The sequence below is a fragment of the Miniopterus natalensis genome, chromosome 4 (genome assembly GCF_054644295.1).
Source record: "Miniopterus natalensis isolate mMinNat1 chromosome 4, mMinNat1.hap1, whole genome shotgun sequence".
Lineage (NCBI taxonomy): Eukaryota > Metazoa > Chordata > Mammalia > Chiroptera > Miniopteridae > Miniopterus > Miniopterus natalensis.
This window is the reverse complement of record NC_142084.1, coordinates 94,289,001-94,313,288: the sequence shown is the minus strand read 5'-3', so window position 1 is coordinate 94,313,288 and position 24,288 is coordinate 94,289,001. Positions and strand designations below refer to the sequence as shown.

The 24,288-nt window shown below is 38.9% G+C and overlaps 1 protein-coding gene across 6 annotated transcripts in view; it reads left to right on the top strand.

Annotated features, from left to right (window-relative positions):
- The window catches only part of FBXW11 (F-box and WD repeat domain containing 11), a 98,863-nt gene that overhangs the window by 35,573 nt on the left and 39,002 nt on the right, over positions 1 to 24,288 (top strand). Inside the window, exon 3 of one of the 6 annotated variants that reach the window (XM_087816970.1) lies at positions 4,302 to 4,403. The exons of 4 other annotated variants lie outside the window; for them this stretch is intronic. In XM_087816970.1, the coding sequence (XP_087673096.1) occupies positions 4,353 to 4,403 (51 nt within the window). In that variant the 5' untranslated portion in view covers positions 4,302 to 4,352. Of the gene's footprint in view, positions 1 to 4,301; positions 4,404 to 24,288 lie in introns of those variants that run through there. One more of the 6 variants, XM_087816969.1, reaches the window with a different exon arrangement.

The following is a 24,288-nucleotide window of genomic DNA, read 5'->3' as shown; positions in this document are numbered from 1 at the left end:
GCCAAAAGCTGTTACTCTTCTTGTCTGTACTGACATAGTGCATAGTGTTTCTCAGCATGGTGGCCCTGATTTTGGTTTTTGGTTATATAGTGGATATGACAGAATGAATAAACTACTAGTTTCCTTAACCAATGTTACAGTCCTTGACTATATGGAACCTACAAATGTAGTGCCTCTAATAGGGTGTTTGCTAATATTAGGACCCCATGTGAATTGTTTCCTGTTCTCTATGAACAATCCTAAATCAGAACACTGGTCGTTAGAAGAAGCTAAATGTGAAATTATAACAAACATTTCTTAGGGGCTTTCTACCCATAAAGGCCTCCCTTAAGTATCTCCATTGTGATCTCCCTGGGTTTCTCTTGAACTCCAGGCCAAACTCTCCAGAGGAAAGAGGCCTTGCTTGTTGTTAGCTTAATAAGTAGGCCAGTACGTATTTGTTAAAATCTGTAAATGCCCAAGGTACCAGGGTAAGTTCTTCATACATATTTCACGATTAAGTAGTGTTCTAGAAGTTTAAATACAGACTACTTTAAATGTTAGCTTAGAAAGAAAGAAAGAAAAAGAAAGAGACAATAGTCTACATTGAGAATATAGCTGGTAAGAGGCAATCTTTCCATTACCTAGTTCAAAAATGATGGGCAGCAGTAACTCCACAGTAGTCAGCATGGGTTTCCAGCCGGGTCTCTAAACTTGAATGGGAAGCGTCAAGAATCAGTTCCTGCTGTGGTCCTAGTTGCCTTTTAATGCTCTTAGATTGATAAATGTGCAACTTTTATTTTTATCCTTTATTTTCAAATTAAATCACTGTTCTCTTGGTCTGTTAGACCTCAGAGAAACCATGTTCACTCTAGCAGTATAGCCTGCTTTATTAAAGGATGGCCAAGTGGCATTTTCTGTTGAAAAGACTATTTTTCAGCACTGTGGTTGGTCAGTTAGCGTCAAGGTAATGGAGTGTGAAAGTAGGGCAGTTCTGATACCTTTTATAAGTACTGGCACCACTGTCTCCCACAGTATTTTCCATGGATGTCACAAAGATAAGTTCTTGGAAATTATACCCTTGAAGCGTCCTTTAAAAGTTTTTTCCTGACTATACAAGTTCAGTAACCAAGCTTTTAAAACCCTTGTAATAAACGGTTAATATATATTTTTTTGGAAATTTTTTTTAACACTAAAGTAAAGAGAGAGGAAGCAAGCAAAGATAGGTAGGAGAGAAAGAGAGCCAGACCCAGAGTCTCGACTTGGCGTGAAAATGAGGACACGAAGAGAGCTTGGTATTCAGCAGCATCCACGCAGCAGTGCTGGAGGGAGACTGTGCAGCCCACGTGCACCGCAGTGCACCGCAGGTCACAGCCGTCTACCTTCAGCCAAGTACTTGTCAGCAGCTTTTATCATAATGGTTAATGTTTTGAAATTAAATTCTTAGAACTGGCGTAAGTTCTTGAAACTTTATGTTAATTGCTTTCCATATTTTTGTATGTATTGATTAGATCATTAGATGGTTAGGAAACCTTAGGAAGATAGTTATTTTTCTTTAGTGTCTTCACTTCTAAAATCAGGGGTGGAAATTTGCACTGTGAAAATTTGTCTCTTTTTTTTAAGTTTTGGATCCCATGTGATTAGCAGAATCTAATCAGGGTACAGTATCTTATGCCTTCACGGTTTTTATCCTTTAAGGCAAATACATACTTTAAAAATTTTTTTAGCCTGGCCAGGCGTGGCTCAGTGGTTGAGCATCGACCTATGATCCAGGAGATCGCGGTTCCATTCCCAGTCAGGGCACATTCCCCGGGTTGCCGACTCGACCCCCAGTCCGGGGCTTACAGGAGGCAGCCGATTAGTGACTCTCTCATTGTTGGTGTTTCTTATCTCCCTCTCTCTCTGAAATCAGTAAAGATATATTAATTTTTTTTTAAATTTATTAATTTGAGAGAGAGAGAGGAAGGAGGGGAGAAAAAGAGAGAAAAACATCTATTTGTTGTTCCACCTATTTATGCATTTATTGGTTGATTCTTGTATGTGCCCTGACTGGGGATTGAACCTGCAGCCTTGGCATATCGGGTTGATGCTCTAACCAACTGAGCTACCCAGCCAGTGTCCAGGCAAATATGTATTAAACCTTGCAGAGGGAACCTGACTGTACTGAATATATGAAAATTGATTTGTAGGTGGGCTTTGGTATTAACTTGGAATTAGTTGCTGGATGCATGTGTAATCCTTAAACTCTATTCTCAGATCCAAATACTTCTGTGATTTGGATAACTACAACCCCCCCCCCCAAAAAAAATTTTTAATTGAACTATGAGGATGTTGGGAGTTTCTTTAAATCAAGTAATCTATGTAATCTATATACTGTATGATGTGTCTAGGCCTTTTCTCTGCCCATCTACTTCTGATATGTGCTGATGTAAGTATTCTTTTAATAAGCATTTGCTACATATCTTTGGGTAGAGAGAGTTTGTTGTAGTGGGGAAAAAACAAGTTTGCTTAGAGTCAGGCAAGATTACCTTGTTCTAATTTCTGCCATCAGTTAGCTCTTGTTCTCTTGCATCTTGGACAAGTTGCTACTTCAACAAATCAAGCTCTCCTTTCCTGATCCTCAGTTTCCTCCTCTGTAAAATGCCTAATGCCTGTCTTACAAGGGTTTTGTGAGGGTTTATTGTGTCAGCTGTCTAGCATATTTCAAGAGCTTGATAAATAGCAGCTATTTTCATTATACAAACATTTATTCAACATCTTCTGTGGCACTCTATGAAAGTGTTGGGGCAACAAAGTATGTATGCCTGGAGCATCAGCTGAGCTACCAGCCAGGGACCAGGCAAATACATATATGTATCAGTGACATGTGTCTAATATGTTGGCTGTGGTGAGCTTGGGAATGAAGACACTCATTGGGAATGTATGGCATTTTCATTGTTACCCAAAAAACTTAGTGTTTTTTTTTTTATTCCATTTGATTCCTCTGGTTTTGTATTCTTTAACTGCCTTTTTCAAAATAATCTCAATATTCTAGTTACACTACAGGTGAGATGTAACTAGTAAGTGGCAGGCCTGTCTGATTTCAAGCTTAACACTCTTCGTTTATATTACAGTTGGGGTGACCATAGGATTTACCTACCAAACCAGAACACTTTTGAGAGTGAAAATTATGCTGTGATAACAAGTATCAACCTGAACTGTCCCAAGAAAATGAGGATGTTTGCCTCTTCTAATTATAGCGAGGACAAACAGTTTATGGGGTCTAAGACTTCTGGAGTATTTTGGTTCAACCCAAACATCCACCTTCACTTCTTTTTTGCATGATTATTGGTTTTGCCATAGTAAATTAATTGACCTTAGATCTGAAAAAGTACTTATGAATACCACAAATAATCTAATGGTTTTAAAATACTAGCCATAAATGCATGTTTATATTTTAACTTTTTTCTTAATTCCCTGAAAACCAGCAAGCTTTTCAGAGAAAATGGGAAAGGTAAATGAAATAAGCTTTTAATTCTTGCTCATGTCAAATGAACTTTGTAAACGAAGTCCAAGATGAAAATCATGATATTCCTAAGTGTTTTCTTTGGGAAGGCAAAGATGTGGATGACACTAAAAATCAGATGTGCCTGTATCTATCAATCTGTCACTCGTCTTTCTTGTTCCTTTTGCTTAATGTCTCTAGGTTTCCTGTTATTTTATTTAGGGAAGTGCAGAACTAACCACATGATAAAAATTCAGGTGATCAAAGTTTTTATAAAAGAGGCATCAGTCTTGTGGAATGAATGTGGGTTTTAATAGCAGACAAACAAACCAAGGTTTGAAATTCTGGCTCTCCCCTCTGCTGTGTGTCCTTGCAAATGACTTAACCTCTGAGCCTGTTTCTTTACACTGCGTTGTGGGAATTAGAGAACACATTTAAAGTGCCTGGCACATAGTAGGTGATGTATTGATGGCAATTACAATTATATGACATAAGCTTACTTTACGAAGTTGTAGTCACAGTCTCACCACTAATCTTGGTTTGCACTCAGACTTTCACAGCTCCCTTTAGTGGGTTTTCATTTAATCATTCTCTCTCCCTCTTGATTCTGTTCACCGTATCCAGAGGATTAGCAGTTGGCAGCAGAAACCTTTTAATAGGACAGAAAGTGGGCCCTCTCCCAAGGTTTCAGCAAGTTGTCTATGACCACCGCCCCTGACCTCCAAACTGCCAAGGGCGCACCCCCTGCCCAGCTAACGTTCAAGTTGCCTGTGTGAAGGAGTGATTTGTTGCGGCCTCTAACTGCTTCTTCTCTCCCTTCCTTTTTGTCATCCTGCAGTGTTCTGTGCCAAGGTCTTTGTGGCTAGGCTGCGCCAACCTGGTAGAGAGCATGTGCGCACTGAGTTGCCTGCAGAGCATGCCCAGTGTCAGATGTCTCCAGGTGCCTCTCTTCTTTCTTGTTGTAAATGTGTTTTTACGTATGCCATGAACATTTGTTGAAACTTGCAGTAGTGTGTTTAATCCAATGTTAAGTCTGCTAAATGTTCTGTGTAACCCTCTGCTTTCCTCCAGCCTGGGTGCCCCCATGGAGGAGTTAGTACCAAGGGGCCCTGCTGAGCAATGGGCCTTCGGCTGGGCCTGTTCTGCTCCTCTTTTTCTGCTCCTGCTTTTAATTCTTTCCCCCCTACCTTGAAGTTGTGATTCTCATGTTTAATAGTTGTGCATGTGCCCAAAAAACACTGACATTTTCCATTTGGCTACTTTTAACAGTTCTTCGTACAGTCGGGAGGGTTTTATAATTAAAATGCTGGTTTTTCTATTTTGAAACTCATCCTTTTGGCTTGCTTTCTTTCCCTCCTTCAAAAAAGGAGTGGGGGAGAGAATCACTAATGTTAGAAAGCCTCAAATTGAAGTTTATAAAGATCACAGCTTTATGCTGCCAACAACTGTCACTTTGGGCCACTTCCCGAAGGCCAGATCTGACACCTGTCCTCTGGGTCCACCCAGTTTTCCAGGCCGAGGCCGGCAGAGAATTCCACAGATAAAAGTAAAACTTTTGGGGGTGGGGACTGGGGATGGGTTGCTCAGAAAAAAAAACCTGTTAGCAGGAGTGCAGCTGGACTGAGCTCACTTATGGGGACAGACTCTCAGAGTGCCAGGCAGAAAACATTGTGGCTTGCCTGGGGAAGCTCTGTTTAGAGAAAGCATGTATTTCATTAAGTATGGTTTCGGTGGCAGCAGTCAGTTTTCATCACTGCATATTCTAGACAGTTTGATAGATCTTTACAAAGCATTATTAAATTCCTGGCATCCTGTTGAGACTGCCCTGTTTCAGGGAAACAGTAAAACTCAGGAAGTGAGTTAGAGGGATATTATTGATGGCAGTGGTGACTTTACTGTTCTCAAGGTCATCTTTCTATTCATGTTCCAGTCTTGAAATGGAGCTGGGGAGCCAGGAAGGAGGAGAACCTCCTTCATATTGGGGCTGTGCATTTTATTTACTTGCTGGCAAACATTCTGATGAGCATTGGTGTGGTTATTGATCCAAATTGCTTTCTTTAGAAAATTCTACCGTAATTTCACTAACACAATGAACTAGAGAGTGAATTCAGTATGAGATCTAGTTATCCTAGAGTCTGTATAAGAAGCTGGGCTATAACTCCTTAGGGCCTGGGGATTGGGTGTTTCAGTGACACCCCAGTGTGATGTATTTTATCTGTGGAAAAGCAGATTCTCTGTAGCGATGTCACTTGAACCAAAATGTTCTTAAAGTGGCTGGCATTAGTGCATGTACTCTTCCTTGGTGCTAAGGAATGGCTATTTGCATTGGAGTAACGGTGTACTTCTTTGTCTAGATTTTTCTGAAAATGCTTATTACTTGAATGTTACAATTGCTTCTTAGTGGGCTGATGGAGTTTTCCCCCAGAGATTTAAGTAGGGGGAGAACTGTAGGTGTTGGTGGAGTCTGGAAGTACAGAATCTTCATTGCACTCAGTTAAAAGTAATGGCCAATGAAGGCATCACACAGTATATTTTGAACAGTGTTGGGAATTCACAAGGTGTGGGGTGAGTGGGAGAAAGTCTGGGTTCCTACCTTGCTGAAAATGGAAACCGAAATGTATTAAAAGTTTGTCTTTGACTCATCTCTCCCAGAGAAAATCATTTAAGAGAAAAAAAAAGGAAACTTTGCCTTGATTGGACTTTGAAATACGGTGAAATATTGAATGATAGATACTCACTAAAATGTGAATGGAGCAAATACTGTCTTTCGAGGTGTTGAGGGGATTTTGTTAGGCTTTTCTTTTCTTTAGTGTATAAAATGAAATATGTACTCAGCTCACTGAAATGAGAAAACCATTTCTCTATTTTGTTCCATTTGTGCATGGAAAGTAAAAATGTATTAATGAACCTGGGAGACTGCTTTTCTCTCTTCTCATTGGTTTTATGTATTATTTTGACACCAGTATACCTCCTGTCCATTTCCAGTCTCCATCCTGTGCTAAAATTTAGTGCCTTAATTTGGGTTTGAACTTTCAAAGAATGCCTGTTGCTTATATGCTGTATGTTTGGTTTATCACAGAGATGACTGAGTCTTGCCTGACGTTGTACACGCCTCTCAGCAAGCGCATTTGAAGCGGGCCCCAGATGAGCAGGAACAGGCTACCTGGAGAGCCTGGTTGACTTTGCTTAGGCTATGGTGTATAACTTGTTTAGTCATTATTTATTTAAAAATAAAAAAACCACGAAATACCTGCCAAATATCTATAGGAGGGAAATTGCATTCCCTTTGCCAAAATGATCCCTCTGAATCTGAAAGCTAGTGAGATTCCTCAATGGCTTTTCTTCAGATTTAAGTCCATGGCTATTTACTGAGCATTTGGCATGCACCAGGGCCTGTACTGGTGCTGGACATAAAAAATGAACAGTACAGACTTGTTACCTGCTCTCAAGAAGCCTATTGTAATAAGTAGACCTGTGAACAAAAATCCAGACTGAATCTCAGAGTCCAAGTGTGTGTGTGTGTGTGTGTGTGTGTGTGTGTGTGTGTGTAATAAAACTCTGAAGTTAGCCAAACTGGTATGTGCTTTCATAAAAATGTGAACCAGTGCCCTAGCTGGTTTTGCTCACTGGTTAGAGCATTGGCCCTTGGACTGAAGGGTTCAGTACCAGCCAAAGGGCACATATCTCGGTTGCAGGCTCGATCCCCTGCCCTGGTTGGGGCCCTTATAGGAGGCAACTAGTCTATGTGTCTCCCTCACATTGATGTTTCTCTCTCCCTCTCCCCTACTCTCTCTCCCTTTCTCTCTCTCCCCCTCCTCCTCCTTCCCCCCTCTCTCTTCTATTCTCTCTGAAGAGCAATGGAAAAACATATACTCAGGTGAGGATTAAAAAAAAAAAAAAGTGAACCAGTTTAAACTAGGACCAAATTCTCTACATTTTATAGAACAGCTGAACTGGAATATCTAGATGTCTGTGAAACAAGCTGAACCGAATCAATATTTCAGTCGGTTCAGATATCCAGATTCAACCAGTTGATTGTTAACATCAGATAATCAAGAGTTTAGATCACATAGGGTATTTGCTAAGGCTCCAAGACTCCTGTGGCACAAAAGTACTGCCGACATGAATAATAGTATTGGCCACTTATTTTCCACCTCCTTTGTGTTGGGCTACAGGCCACAAGGTTACCACATTTAATCCTTGATGGAGAAGTTATCTATCGTGCCTTTTTTGTATATAAAGTTGCATTGACCCAAAGGTTACGCATTTATTTTAAGTGGCAGAACTGAGTAATAAACTGAGGTCTGAGTGACTGCAAAGCCAGTGTTTTAGTCACCATGCTGTAGTGACATCAACTTGGCAAGTGCCATTTTTAGGTTGAAACAAATTCCTCTTTATTTTTAGTGTTAAAAGCTTAAAGCTAATGGACCTGAATATAGAGGTTCTGTGTTAGTGGGCTGACAACTTTTCTCAGGAATGCCACTGGCAAGCTCTTTGCTGGAGAGAGTTAATAGCTTTTTTCAAGGGTAGGACAGATTACTTGGAATGGCAGCGCGGATCATGTGAATCAAGCTTTAGTGCCTCCTTCCCAGCTCCAGTGGAGATAGTGCTGGACAGTAATATAACTTCTTGGCAGCTGCTCTTGTTTCTTTTCCTACTTTCAGTGTGTTCAGTGAGCCACAGTGGTTTGAGAACACCGCAGCCAGAACTTAACATAGCTACCAACATTAAGGGGATTCGTTTTAGAGAAGGGAGAAGGCTTGGTAGGAAGGATACTGGCTCTGGACCATGCAGACTTGACTTCTGGTCTGGTGCCTGCTGCTTCATAGCTCTGACACTAGGCAAGTTACTTTACCTTCCTGAGCCTCAGTTTCCTCATCTTTAAAATGGAGGTAGTCTCACAGGGTTTTGTGAAGTGGAGGAAGGGAACAGCAACCTTTCTTGCTGATAGCCTACTCTGTGGGGACAGAAATCCATTTCTTTCTCCTCGCCCCCTCTTCAAGTAGGAATTCCAGTCTTAAGAGTCGTAGATTCCAGGGCAGGCTAAGGATAAGATTAAGACCGTGCATATGATGTGGCTTCTACTGTCAGGTGTTCTCCTTTTGGTTACTAAAAAAAAATCTGCTGGTAATCTCACCACTCATCACCACCCAGAGAGAATTGGTCTGTCTTCCTTCTGCCTGTTAGGCAGGGAAGAATCCATGAATTGTGCAGGTTCTCTGAGCTGTTCGGTGGTGGTGAGGACGATGATGATTACAACAGCGGCGTTTTAAATGCACCTCGCCCAGAATAGCTCTACATTTATCTGTTTCATATAGCAGGGCTCTTAGAGTTTTTTATATAAAATCTTACTCCTATGGAAATTTTCACACACACAAAAATAAAGAGAAACATTCAACTGGACCTTGAACAGTTTTTTAAATTAAGCTGTTCTTAGTCGAGCTTTCCCCTTCTCCAACTTTGTTTTTTCTGGGGCATTTTAAAGCAGACCTGAGATGGCTTAAATAGAAAAAGAGTTCGACAAATCACTCCTGTGTCAGCATTTAAAAAATTTTAAGCAAGGTTCAAAGAATTAAAAATAATACAATTGGTACTGAAGGTTATAAAAGACATGCAAAGATTTTTTTGATTCCAGATCTCACTTGCCAAAGTATCACTTACTGGTTTCCCATTATTCTTCCCAACAAAAGCTTAAAAAAACATAAATAGAACCATAATATATATATACATATATATATAATTTTTAATAACGTTTAAAATTAATAATACGCATTTTTTCATATCAGTATGTAAAACCCTACTGTTTTATAGCTATTTAATAGTATTTTATCATATGGTTTTGTCACTTTAAAAAATATATAGCCAGTTCCCTAGTTAAGGAACTTTAGGCTTCAGTTTTTTTGGTGTGTGTGTGTGTGTGTGATAGCAGGTCACTAATGTCATTGAACATTGTCTTTTGGCTTGCATGATTATGTCTGTAGAATAAATTCCTAGAAGTACCATTGCTTGGTCAAAGAATATCAGTATTTTATTGTTAGTTATCTGTATACAGACAGATTTAGTAATCTCTCCCTCTCCAACCTTCAGAAGATGTAAACCATTGTTGTCTACCTTTGCATATTTGTTTTCTTTGTTCATGGGAGGATAGGTAACTACAATTACAGGGATTCCCCTCTCCCCCCCTTGGGCTTGGCCCATCATAACCAGAATGCAGTTTTCTTTATTTCCTTTATTTACTTAATATTTTTTATTGATTGATTGGTTTGAGAGAGAGAGAAACATCGCTTTGTTGTTCCACTTATTTATGCATTCATTGGTTGATTCTTGTATCTGCCCTGACTGGAAATTGAACTTGCAACCTTGGCATATTAGGAGGACACTCTGACCAACTGAGCTACCTGGCTTGGGCGTATTTACTTAATATTGTATTGCAGACATGCCCCCAGATTCATAAAGTCTATAACTCTTTCACTGGTGGTACTTTTATTATTTGGGAGGGGTGAGGGAGAGGAGTACAGTTTTTTCTTTTTTGAATTACAGCATTTGTACAGAAAAGTGCAGAAATGTTAAGTGTATAGCTTCAGTGATTTCTGACACAGTGGGCAGTGCTTTATTTATGGCTAAATTGTTTTCATGGAGGGTAGGCCAGTTTAGTCCTGTCATTTCCATAGCTCTGGGTATTATTTAAAAAATGTTGTCTTACTTTTAAAGTATTAAAAATAACCTACACTCATTTAAAACTGTAAACTAATAATAAAAAGTGACATAGTAACATGATGCATTAAGACTTTCTACCATCGTTTAAAATCACTGCATAACACTCCACTTAATAAATATATTACTGATTTTAAGAAACCCTCCCTTCTGTATAAAGACTGCTTTCAATTTTTGAAAAGTTTTACGTCATGTTGAGTAGCACATTTTTGTATCTAAATATAGTACTGTGATTATTTCCTTAGGTAAAAGAGTGTGCACAATTAAAACCTTTTAGGTTGCTAAATTGTACTTTTAAGAGGTTGGGTCAAATTATACTCCTAAAAGCAGTTGATGGGAGGCCACTCATCCTTTTCATATGCCCTAGATGGCACTGGATATTTTAATCTTGTATTTTTTTGCCATTTTGATGGGTGAAAGTATAAAAATAATATAATGTCATAATGCACATTTGTTTGCTTGCTAATGAGATGAAATAAACATGCACATTTATTGGCCAGTTCTATTTCTTGTTTTATGAGTTACCACTTTATTCCTTTTTTCCATTTTTTAATTGATGGCATTATTATTATTTTTTTAAGTATGATTTGTAGGAACTCATAGTGCAAATATTTCCCCCAGTTTGATATTTGCCTTTCAGTTTTTTATTTTTATTCTTTTGTTTTGATTTTGATTTTTTTATTTTTTAGAGAGAGAGAGGAAGGGAGAGGGATAGAGAAATAGAAACATCAATTGGTGGCCTCTTGCACGCCCCCGACTGGCGATCGAGCCCTCATCCTGGGCATGTGCCCTGACCAGGAATCGAACTGGTAACCTCTTGTTTCCTGGGTCAGCACTCAAACACAGCCACACCAGCCAGGCTGCCTTTCAGTTTTGTTTATAATGCTTTTTGCCTTGAAAGTTTTGAAAGAAACCTTTACTTTGCATGTAGTCATACTCCTTTCCTTTGCCATTCTTCTAGTGGTTTATGGCTTTATGTTTTGCATGTAATTCTTTCAGTTTCTCTGTCATTTATATTGCTATATTCTGTGAAGTAGAGACCCACGTTCTTTCTTAATGGCCATTCTGTTTTCTGTGTACCATTTACTGATCTAGTTTTTCTTCCATTGATTTGAAATTTTTTGCTCATGTTTCACTTCTTGTACCCAGTGACACCCACTCACAGAAGTCTCTTTCAAGCTCTGGCTATTCTTGCTTTCCTTAGTATCATCAATCATCAGCCTCTGTAGGCCTGTGGTCCCCACACTATGCTTTCTTTTACATATAATGCTAGTTTCAGAGTATCTAGTTAATGATGATAGGCTTTGAAAGTTTAGTGCCAAAGAAAGATTCGTTCTAACACTTTTCTGAAAGAGTGATTTATGTCTGTCCTTCTTATAATTGAAAAAATATTTTAATCTTTTGCTCATATTTTCTGAAAACAGGGTGAGTTGGTGATTAGCAAGTAAATTCCTATCTTGCTGAAAGTTCTGATCTGATGGTAGCACCATGCCTGACATTTAGCACTATACTAGTGTTCCAGAAATCACATGCATTTTCTATGGAAGAGAGCTTTTGCTGGGGGGAAAATTAAAACTAAAACTGGTTTTACAACAGTTTTTATGGTTTCCAAAATAAGTGCATATGATGGAAAAGGTTTAACAGAATAATTTGAGGATAGGTACATGGGATTCAGGCCACATTAGTCTTTTTACATTTTTCAGCAAAAATGTGATATGCCTCCTACTACCCATGTTTATTATGTTGCTTGTAAAAATTCTGGTTTTATGTATTTATATTGTTTTATGAGAGTAACACTTTTTCAATGTAAAAATTTTAGACAGTAAACTATAAAAAAGAAGTGAGCCATTCATCTGTAATCTCTGTTCATTTTAGTGTCCATTCCTTGTTTTTTCTTCTTGACATTTCTACGTATGTTTGTATATTAGTTTTGAATTTGTTTATATATAGGCTCAATTTCTATATACTGAATTATAACCCAATTTTAAAATATATATATATCTTTATTGATTTCAGAGAGAGGAAGGGAAAGGGGAAGAGAGAGATAGAAACATCAATGATGAGAGAGTCATAAATCAGCTTGCCTCCTGCAGGTCCCCGACTGGGGATCGAGCCCAAAACCCGGGCATGTGCCCCAACCAGGAATTGAACTGTGATCTCCTGGATCCTAGGTTGATGCTCAACAGCTGAGCCACACCGACTGGGCAATAACCCCATTTTTACCAATATGATTCATATTAGTAAACAAGATGGAATCAAAGGCAGTTACGAACACATGAAGAATTAAAAGTGAGTGACATTAGTAAAAATGATATCAGTCTGACCAAGCCAGTATCCTGTATGTCACCAATATCTAACAAGCATTTCAACAGAAGTGGTTTGTACTTTGGAGTCTCTGCTCTAGTCAGAAGATAAAAATATGTTATGTGCCTGCTTGCAGTAACAAAGTGCTTGCAGTAAATATTTCATTCAGTTTATAGCTCATTTTGTGGAAGAACCATAAGCATGTAGGGAACTCAGTTAATGAAGTTCTGCCAGGTACACTTACTAAGTTCTTTCCCATACTTTATCTTTCTTAATCCTCTGAGCAGCTGTATAACCTAGTTGCTGTTATGTCTTTTATACACGAGGAAATTCAGATTCAGGGAGAGAAAGAGCTTGTGACTTGCCTGAGGGCACACACCTGCTAAGTGGCAAAGCCAGGCTTTAAACCTGGTCTCTATTCCAATATCCCTTACTGCCTGTTAAAGTAGAAACTATTTTCATAGAGATGATTATTTTAAGTTGTAAACAGAGTTTTCTAAATCTCAGGGCAATGACGCAGTGGGAAAGCAATTTATTACACCAGTAGCTTACCCGGCCATCCGTCCTCTTTAGAGGCCTTCTCTAACCACCCTGTCTAAAATTGCTTTCTGCTTTTCACTCACTTCCTTCACTCTGCTTTATTTTTTTTCTTCCTAGCACTTAGCACTGCCCTAAACTGTATTCCATGTTTGTTTTTTCTCTCCTGTCTTTCTACCTCACCAGAATCCAAGTTCCACGAGCAAAAGGGTCATGTTGTTCACTGCGTGGTAAATACACCTGTTTCTAGACCAGGTCTGAGTAAGCACAGTGAGCTGGAATGCGAAGGAATGCCTGTCTCCAGCTTTGTTAGCATTGTGCGGGGTAGTGCTATCTGCTGTCATAGAGACTACTTTGGACTTAGTTCTCAGTTCTTTGAGTTCAAGTGTTCATGTGAGTTGAAAGAATATGTTGAGTAAAAATTAAGTTTGCTTTGAAGACTAGCCTGTATTTTCGTTTTGCTTAAAAAAATACTCTTTCTGATTATACAATGCATGCATATTGTAGAATGTTGGGATAAAAGTGGAAAGGAAAATGACAATTTTCAAGTTAGGGAGTGCTGCACTCAATATTTTGGCGTGGTTTTAGTTTTTGATCTGTGTATGTGTTTTACAAGTTGAGAATATTTTATATTTTATATATTTATATAGATAGATACACACACACACACACACACACACACACACACACATATGCCGTTGACCCTTGAACAACATAGGTTTTAACTGTGCAGGTCCACTTATACCTGTGTTTTTTCCCCCCATAAATACTGTTTTCTTTCCATGGTTTGGAGTTCACTAATACACAGGGTCAACTGTATACATTGGTCTACACCATTTTCTATATGGGCCTTGAGCGTCCTTGGATTTGGGATTCACGGGAGTCCTGGAACCAGTCCTCTTTGAACACTGAGGGACAACTAAGTTTTTGGGGAGTCAAAAGTTGTACATGGATTTTTGACTGTGCCAGGGGTATAGTGCCCCTAACACCTGCATTCAAGGGTCAGCTGTAATTTTATATGCTATATTTATTTTATATGCTTTGTACACTTGTTCAGGATGGTTGAGTTAATGTTCTTCTGTTATTAAAAATTTTTTATAACAGAATTTGAAAGTACTATATAATGTATTTTACAAACGTCTCCAAATCTGTCATTTTTCTGGGCGCTTAGAATCTTCATTTTTAATTATTAAAAAACTAATCACCATCTTTGTACATAAAACCTTTGCCTTCATTTTGAATTACTTAGGCTTTATTTCTAGGAGATAAGTTGTATATCTCTTGTCAGACTTCTCCAGAGGGTTTGCATCTCATTGTACTCTCACTACGATCGAGCATTATTATTTTGGAAAAGTTTAACAAGCCCTTTCTGTGTGATTCAGTCTTTCTAAATTCACAAGCATCTTTACAAGTGGCAATTCTCCTCTCTGAGCAATTTGAGTATATGTTGAGTCAGCTAAGGCCTGGCTTACTAAAAGAAGACCTCATACCACTGAATTGCTAGGCCAAGAAAAAGAACTCCAGACACACAACAGCTGTGCCAGCCTATGCCTCCCTCTTGAATTGCCTGGGTGCTATGACTGGAGTTTAAAATCGAGATCATTCCGTTAGAATGAGGTTATTCAGAAAATACTTAAAGCATAGAATCACTCATACATCTTGTACATATTTACCAACTACGAACTATGCGCCATGCACTCTGCTATGGTCAGTTAATACAAACCAGCTGCCAGCCTTTAAAACCAGGCATCACTTATTGAAGTCCTTAGAAAAATCTCTTATATTAAAGGATGCTTCCTAGTTATTTAATTTGGAGTAAAAGGCAAATGTTCAATCCTTCATCGTTAAGACCACAGGAAATGAAAAAAATGGTAGGCAGAAGAAACTACCACCTAGTTAATTACACAAAAGACTTTGCCAAAAGGAACATTGTTCAGGGGGATTGGTAGAGTTCACAGGCAAGGGGTGGGTGGATGAACCCCTAATTGTCAACTAGTAGTGAATGGCCTGGGAGGACACATGTACCTGTGGTGTCCTCAGTCAGTACTAGTTTGAGATGTTTACTGAGATCATCTGACAGTGGTAGTGAACAGGGATACAAAAGATTTCAACACATTTTCCCAAAGGGATACGATCCCGCGATTTGAAGTGTTGGGTATTAATGTGAACCGGCCATTGAAAGATTGTTTTTTATAGTATGCCTGCCAATTTGGACTTGTCTGTTGCTTCCTTGTGATTAGACTTAGGTTATACGCACGTCTTTAGTGGGAATAGCACAAAAGTGATGCTGCGCTCTCATTGTGTCCTGTCCGGTGGCACAGAAATTGGATTTGTCTCGTTCTGAGGGGCCGTCACCTTCCCTCCTTGGGTTAGCGAGTGTCTAGCGGCTTTCTTCACTTTGTAAAGTTATGTTTTTTCCCTTTGTAATTAAGGAGTGGTTTTTGTTTTGTTTTGTTTTGTTTTTGAGAGGTAATTTGAAACTGTACAAACGTTCTCTTTTCATTAAAATTTCATTTTATTCACTCGGTCTATCAGTATAGACTTATGGTTTCCTATTTTATTCGGTGGGATATAAATCTGTTATTTATTTTGATGGTCAAAGATTGTCCAGTGGGTGCCTTTTCAAGCCGGCTCCTTCTCCTCTTAATTCTTTAAGCACTTCCTTTCTGCTGTGACAAAAATGTTCCAGGCTCATCTTGTGTTTTCCCTTACTCAGCCCAGGTTTTAAAGAAATTCACTCATGTCTTTTTCCAGTACTTATGGAAAAGTTTCATTCTTTAAATTTCTGATAGATTTGGAGCCTATTCGTGTATATTGTGTTAAGTATGGATCTAATTTTATTTTATTCCAAATGGCTAACCATTTCATTTGTCCCAGCACTTCTTATTAAAAAGTCCCCCAGTGATCTGAGGTACCACTTTTATCATGTACTAAATTTCCATATGTACTTGGATCTATTTCTGGACACTCTGTTCCATTAGACCAGCGTTTGGTAAATGATGGTTCGCTGGCCAAACTTAGCCCTATTTTTATAAATAATGCTAAATTGGAGCACAGCCACTCTCATTCATTTACGTATTGTCTATGGTTGTTTTTATGTGACTACAGAAGGGTTGAGTAGTTGCGGCAGAAACTCTGAGGCTCTCTCACAGCTTAAAATAGTTACCCTCTGACTACACAAAAAGCTTGCTAACCCCCTGCATTGAAGTAATTGTGTATTTACATGCCATAAAAGTACCTCATTTTTAGTTAGAGCGTCTTACAGTATATTTTAATGTCTCGTAGGGCTTAATCCCCGCCTTGTAGCTTTTCTTTTCATGGTTTTTTTTTGAGTACTCTTACAAGTTTATTTTTTCCATGTGAACTTGAGTATCAACTAGTCTTTTTCCATAAGGAGCTTTTTGTGTGATTGGTGGGCATGTGTTAAACTTATAAATTAGGTTAAACTGTCATTTTTATAATATCGAGTTGTTACTGAAGAACAAGTTACGAAGAAAAGAATGGAGAAACTTAGCGAAGAACTAACGATTCCGCAGATATGCATCAAACCAGCATGGTTCCTCAGGAACTTCTAGCGAATCTTAGAGGACACGCAGGCCAGAGCTTCATAAATTGTTCGATAGCACTGATTTTGAAGGAAAACTTTATAATTCTTTTTATAGGAATTATTTCTAGTTTTATTATCTTCCAATCAGAGACTATAATTATTTGATTTTTCTCCTTTATGGAAGTTACTGGTTCTTTGTGGCCTGATAAATTGGTCAGGTATTACATGTGCTTGGAAAGCAGGTTTAGTTTGTGTCAATGGGGTAAAGTTTCACATCTCTTCAGGTCTGCCTGCCTTCTCGATGAGGTTATTCTTCTGAGCCTTATTTTTTGTCCTCTTGATCTGTCTTATTGGAGGTAGTATGAGTTAGTATATTTTTAGTCCATGTCACTTTGCATATCTTTTGGTTTTTCTTTCTTTCCATGATGTGTTTTCTTTGCTCTTTCATTTTTGAAATTTCTTTTGAAAATTAGGAAGGCTTATATTTTCTATTGATTAATCTTTACGTATAACTTTTAAAATGCTTCTAATTCTTGGTTTCTTGTTTACTGTTTTATTAACAAGCTTATCAGTTTTTAATGGTGTTCTTTACCTCCCACCTGTTGCCTGTGCAGTAATCAGAGTTTAGTTTTCTTTACTCTTTCTGATCCCTTCTTCTTTAATTTTTAAGTTGCATTATTTGTACTTTACCAGGCTATATGAAATATTCTTCTACCCTCATTTTCATCTTTGCTTTATTCTTAGGTCTGTATTTAATTATCTTAAATTGTTTATCATTAATTTTTTTGCTCAGTTTTTCCAGGTCTTCTCTTGGTTACTCAGGAAGGGCTCATGGATACAAAATTCCCTGCCCTGTTATTTATTTAAAACTGTTTTCTATTTCCTTTGGATGTAAAATCATTGCTTACACTTCCATGACTAAAAGTTTTGCAGAATGCTGCTCCACTGATGACTTGCTTGGTATATTGTTTTCAAGTCGTTTGATGCCACTATAACTAATGCACGTTCTTGCTCTCTGTCTCTCAATTAAATTAGTTGAGACTAGAGACTGAGAGTTTTTTCTTTATCTTTAAAATCTAATAATCTTCCTAGGCTATCTCTTGGAGTTTAATGCTGTGGGCCAATTTTTCCTAGTACCTGGAGACCCTTTTAACATGTAGTCTGGTTTCCTTTTATTTCTGGAAAGTTTTCTTGAATTATAGTTTTTAAAAAAATTACAGCTTTGTTGAGATATACTTTACATGTCATATAATTTGGACACTTGAAGTATACAATTCATTGATTTTTTTTTTTTACTGTATTCACAGAATTGCGCAACTATTACTACAATCAGTTTAGAACATTTTTATTACCCCAAAATGAAACCCTTTTAGTTGTCACTCCCCATTTCCTCTCACTCAGCCCTCGGTAACCACTTGGATTATAGTTTTAAATGTTATTTCTGTTTATTGTGTGTGTGTATGTTTGGTGTCTCTGTAGGTTTTTTTTTTTAGAAACTCCAATTATACATAGGTTGGATCGTCTTTGTCTTCCATGTTAAATACTTTGTCTCATTTTGCTTCTTTCTTTATCGCATTTTCATTCTCTTAGGTTATTTTTCTGCTTTTCTCTAGTGCCTCATTATATTTTTCATTTGAATTTATTATTCTTGGACATTGTAATTTACTTTCATTTTTTTTATTATCTTGTTTTTATTTTTTATCGAGCTAAACTGTGTTTCATTTCTTTCTGCTTTTGGTACATTCCTGTTCTTAGGTTTTGAATACTTGATTCAAGGCATTTAAAGACAACATTGAATGCTTGCTTGAGCATATTTAACTGTTTAGAGTAACTCTTTTCAATCAGATTCTTTTTTTTTTTTTTTTTTTTAATATACCTTTATTGATTTCAGGGAGAAGAAAGGAGAGGGAGAGAGAAAGAGAGAGATAGAAACATCAGTGATGAGAGAGTCATTGATTGAACCCGCAACCCGGGCATGTGCCCTGACCGGGAATCAAACCCCGATCGCCTGGATCCTAGGTCGACGCTCAACCGCTGAGCCAGGCCTGGCCGGGCTTCAGTCAGATTCTATAAGAGCAGTATGCCATAATGCTCTGTGGCATACATCATATATGATAAGCTCACTTTTCTCATAGAGACCTAGAGTGTTAGCATCTAGATACTGTCCTTAGGAAAGTTACCAAAATTACTCTTAATTATCCTGCAGAACCCCAGTTAAGAAAGGCTGATTTGAGGTGTTGTTTTTGTTTTCTTCCCCTTTTTCTTCCCTTCCCCTTACTCCCCACTCCCTTTACTCTCTCTTCTTTTATGTGTTGAGGTTTTGTTAGCTGAAATTTCCCCTTTTTTTTGGTATAGATGAAGATTGTGTACACCACTGCATTTTTTGAGACAGGACTGGAAGTTTGAGTAAACTACAGGTTAGATAAATTAGAAGAAAACTTACTACCCTGTAAAAATCATAAATCATGTAGCATCAGTTTGATCAAACTCCCGGTGGATTTAAAATAATATTTTTCATTTTTATTACATTATAGAAAGACAACAACTGGTTTCCCCTGTATATTTTAGTATTCGTGTAGAGGGAGGAGGGGATTTCTGATTCAGCTATGTGTAATGATGGCTGGAGTCACTGTATTAAAAAGTCATGTGTGCACAGATGCATTCACAGCTTTCTTCCTTCTGAGTTGCAAGATGAGCATGAGAGCGAGGGGCTGCTTTCTTGGCTAAGCTCATCCCTTTTTTCCCAGATGAATGCTTCTGGCTTTCCAGTAATCTCATTTTTCTCGGCAATGTGTTGGTAAGGTTTAGTTTTAAGGGGAGATAGCTTTAGGCTGGATTAGGGTGGATTAACAATAACAGAACAGAGGTGTTTGGTTTGCCTCTGCTGGTCATTATTCCATGTACTTATCTTTGGAAGTTACGGCAAGTTGTAATTGGTAGACTGGATTTAGACTTTTCCCTGTGGCCCGTTCTTAAACATATAATAATCTCTTCCTTATTTCTAACTGTATTTGAGGCTGCTTCTGTGTCCTAGGATGCTCTGTCAGTTTTTAAAAAACGGTCCATGGAAAATCAGATGGTTTGGTCTACTTGATATATCAGGTATAAAAAACTGTTTAAAATGTTTCAAAAATTTTTTTCCTTGATGTGGTATTTTATTCGGTACATAAAAGCACACATTATCCTCTTTATGCATTTTGCCTTTCAGCGATTTTAAAGAGCTTTTTAAGTTATTCGATGGTTTGACTTGAATATTGCTCTCCTTGCAATAATGACTTGCCTGCCTTTTAATTTGAATGGTCCTGTTATGTTTTTGTTCATTCCTTTTAGCCTTTGGTGTGATTTGTCTTACGCTTGTCATTGTGGGCAGGGGAATGCCGAGATTCAGTTTCATTTTATTAAAAAATGCTGGTTGCCACCTATTAAATTGATTTTGTAGGCTATAGCTAGCAGTTGGAAAACACCCGAGATGTATTTTTCTACATGGAAAGTACAGTGAGTTCTGAGTCGAACCGAACCTGATCGGAGTGTCACGTCTCTCATTTACTGACTGTGACTTCACCAGTTACTTAACTTCTCTGATCCTCAGTTTCTTCTGTAAATTTGGAATATTTACTTTTATATTTTTTTATGAAGAATAAAAGACAGTGTATTTAAAAAGCCTACAGAGACTCAATAACGTTAGCTAGTAGCATTTTGCATTGTGCATCTGTCATCCTTCATGTCTTAAATGCAAAAATTTAAAAACACAAGAGAAGATGGCAGAATGCCTTCATGCCTCCCAGATCCTGTGACTGTTTCTTTTTGCTTCCTCTCAGGAGTAAAGATGCTTTTTGTATAAAAACATTACATTTATATGCATTTCTTGTCATGAAACTCAAAATATAAAATTTGTAGCATTTTTAAAGTAGGAAATTGATTCCTCTTATATAGCTCTTCAAGTACATAATTTTCTAAATGAAATGTAGTATGTATTAGTTGGTGGCACCTACTTGCAGAGATAGGTCACTGCTTAGAGACTGTTTTGGCTACTAGCCCCTATAGCAGTCTGGGAAGGGTGATAGGGAATAGGAAAGCTCTAACTCGTATTTACCAAAAGTGGGTGTTTCCTTTGTCTTCCAGAAGTATTTATTTGTCTGGTTAAGTGGGAGGAAGAAGGAATTCTACCATGCTGTTGCCCTAGTCCCGTGTTTGCCAATATGTGCTGTTAATGAAGGGATATTTAAAAGGGAGGTGTCCATATCCATCAAACTTGGGAAAGCCGGGCTCAGCCAACTTTAACCTGATTTTAATTATGAGATGTTACAGAGCCTTTACTGTCTTAATGAAGTGTATTATCAATGCGGGAGGGTGCTCAGGGATGGGGAGAGCACTCACTCAGGACACAGCATTTGTCAAACTTAGTTAGACCCCGGGACCTTTTTTTCTCTTAGCATCTCTTGTGTCACCTGGAATTCGTTTGGAAATGATCCTCTGATCAGTGTAGCTTGAGAGTGGCATTTCCCTGTGGCATCTTCTCCTGAAGGCTTTATAAGAGAAGGAGCAGACATTAGTTCCTGTGGTATTTGGTAGTTCTTAAATATCATGTATTGGATGGAGTCTGTTGCAATGGTATCAGTGCAGATTCCTTACTTAGGAGGGTACCACTACGTGGACCACATTATTTTGCCATAGCAGTGATTTTAAAACAGATATACATAAAAATTACCTGGGGAACTTAAAAAGCACAGATATGCCTAGGCTCTATTCACTGTGGACCATTATCTGGTCAAAGACATGCTTTGCTATATTACTGCATTTGGGATGTCTTTGAGAATTGAATGAAAGCTCTGGATTGTCTTTCTGGAGGCACGTGTACACACCACCTTGTGTTCGTGACTGCATGATGCTTACAGCCCTCACGCACCCCCCAAGCCCATGGATCTCTAGTAAAGAACTCCTGAATTAAGTTTCCCTAAATTTGAATTTAATGGCAGGCAGAACTTTAGCCCAGATTATAGATATCTATGTACTCCATGAATTGCTTGGCCATGGTGAGATCAGACTGCATTTGAAGAAATTGCATACATACTGTCACAGGCCAGAGGTGCTCGAAGAGAAAGGCCAGTTCCGAGATGGTGGTGATTTAGAATATCTTCCCAAGGAGGCAAGTGAAGGAGCTGACACCCTTAGAGCAGTGGCTCTTAAGGGAAGGTGGAAGTTTTGCCCCCCACCCCTGACATTTGTCAGTCTGGAGACAATTTTGATTGTCACCATTAGGGCAGGGGACAGGTGCTACTGGCTTCTTGTAGGTAGAAGCCATGGATGCTGCTAAACATCCTACAGTACACACGACAGCCCCCACATAACAGCGTGACCTGGTCCCAGTGTCAGCAGCACTAAGGCTGATCTGCCTTAGAGTCTGGCTGCTGCTTCCTAGGTTGTATCTTTCATCGGTAGTAGAATCAGAATATGAAGGTCTGCATTTTTATTTACATGTGATGCTTCTTGGTAGAGACGGAGGAGGAAGGAGATGATGAGATGGGTGGGAAGTGAGTAAGCCAGGTGGTGTTTCAGAGAACTTTCCCAGCAGTGTTGGAGACTCAGAGAGGACGGCGGCGCTCAGATCGCCTGCCTCACCGTTCCGTCTGAGACTTTGGATGTAGGAAACCACCTTCTTTTTTGCATGGAGAGCTCATTGCTTTCTCTGCTTCCCTCTTGAACCTGTGACCTTTCGTCTGTTATACCTCCAAGGAGTAAATGCCAAAGTGAGATTTAAAATTGTGGCTCTGTAGGGAGTTTTTTATTCTTGCCATTTCTCTTTATTCTCACAGCCCCATGTAGCAGCTTGGGAAAGATGATGGGGATTAAAAAGGTGTACATTTTATTTACCAAAAGCAGGCATTTCTTTTGTTTCCCAGAGTGTTTGTCGTGTGAAGTGGGAAGAAGAAGGAATTCTGCCATGCTGTCGCCCCAGTCAGTGTGGCCAGTATGTGAGAGGTGTTATTATGAAGGGGTCCATATTCAATAAACTTGGGAAAGCTAGGCTCGGCCAACTTGACCTGATTTTAATTATGAGACTCCCAGAGCCTTTAGTATCTCAGTGAAGCGTATGGGCGGGATGCATACACACGTACATGGCATTTCTTAAACTTAGACTCCAGGACCGTTTTTTCTCTGAGCATGTCTGTCGCCTGGAACTCTCTATGGAGATGATCCTCTGATCAGTGTAGCTTGAGAGCAGCACTTCCCTGTGGCGGCATCTTTTGAAGGCTTTATAAGAAGTTGAAAAAATATATGTGATGAAGGTACTCTTCATCCCCCACAGGGCTTTATTAAGTACAATTTTATTAAATTGTATATCTTCTTAAGAAAATAGTTGCTGTTTTTGTCAGAGAGGCTGTTTCCCTCTCAACTATATAAATAAAAACCACTTCTCTGTTTTGAAATAAATGAAAGGAACTAAATTTTCTTATGGCGGACAGTTGTTTATCATGCACTCTGCAGGGGCTTCTGACTTTTGTTTCCTCTCTGAGGAAATTATAAAGGTAGCTTAGATCAGAATAGCTCTGGTTTATTTAGGCTCCTATATTTCAGAAGCTTTTAGCCGAAGACAGACATATATACATACATGTTTTAGACATTTCCTGGGTGCCTGGAGACATGGAGGTGGGAACTTCTCATCTCTCTTCCATTTACATGCTCAACCCTTCTTGCGTCCAGTCATTCTTTCTTCTTGCCGCTCTCTTAGAACCCAGGACATTGTGACATTGCAAGGATGGCATTGTAACTACCAGTCAGACTCAGGAGATGATGTGCTGAGTCACTATTCCCACTTCATTCATTCCTCGAGTGAAACCTGCTAGCTTCATTAATCTCTGGGTCCTTCCAGCTAGCAGTGAAAGGAAAATTACATGGAGAGAGAGAACTACTTCTCTTTCCCTACCCTCTGCCTCCTTCTCATTCAGGATCCTTTATTGCTGCCACCACTCTACACCTGTTTTGGACACTTGGACACACTGCTTTCCTCACTAGCTCATGGTTGGTTTTCACATATGGAGGGAGCCCTGCGCTCCTGCCCCCTCCCCAACTGCAGACCCTGGCACTTTGGGCTTATAAGATTTTTTCGAGGAAGCAGTGGGTTTTCTCCGTTGGCAACCATCTGGAGGGAGCCATTCTGTCAGAGTCGTGGGTTAGAAAAGCACCAGAAGGTACCACTTGGGGGAAGGTAGCATCTTCAGAGCAGGGTGCAGACAGTTTTAATACCCGTTAAACACAGCAGCACTGTGTCCTCACAACAATTCTCTCTGGTTTGTATTTGCCCATGGCTAACAACTTGCTCAGGATCTCACACTCACACACAGATACACACACACAGTGCATGACCAGATCACGTTTCTACCTTCTCTCTGGTTTTCAAAGCCTTTGGCCTTGCCTCTACCTTGTACCCCATTCCTGGTCAGAGTCAGCTGTGCGACCTGCACAGCAGAGCCCCAGTGTGCGGTGCTGACTCTACTACTATTACTTGCATAGGGCATTGTCAAATGGTTGTTTGGAAATACCTGCTGAGTCCAAACAATTTACCACTTGAAGAACATAAAGAGTGAGAGATAGGCTTCTCCCCTGCAGATAGTAAGCAGGATCTTGTAAACATTGATATTTTAAACAGATCTATAGGATCCTTTTGAATAACACTATGAGACAGATGTTGTAGTTTAGATTTTGTACCCCAATCTTCTAATTT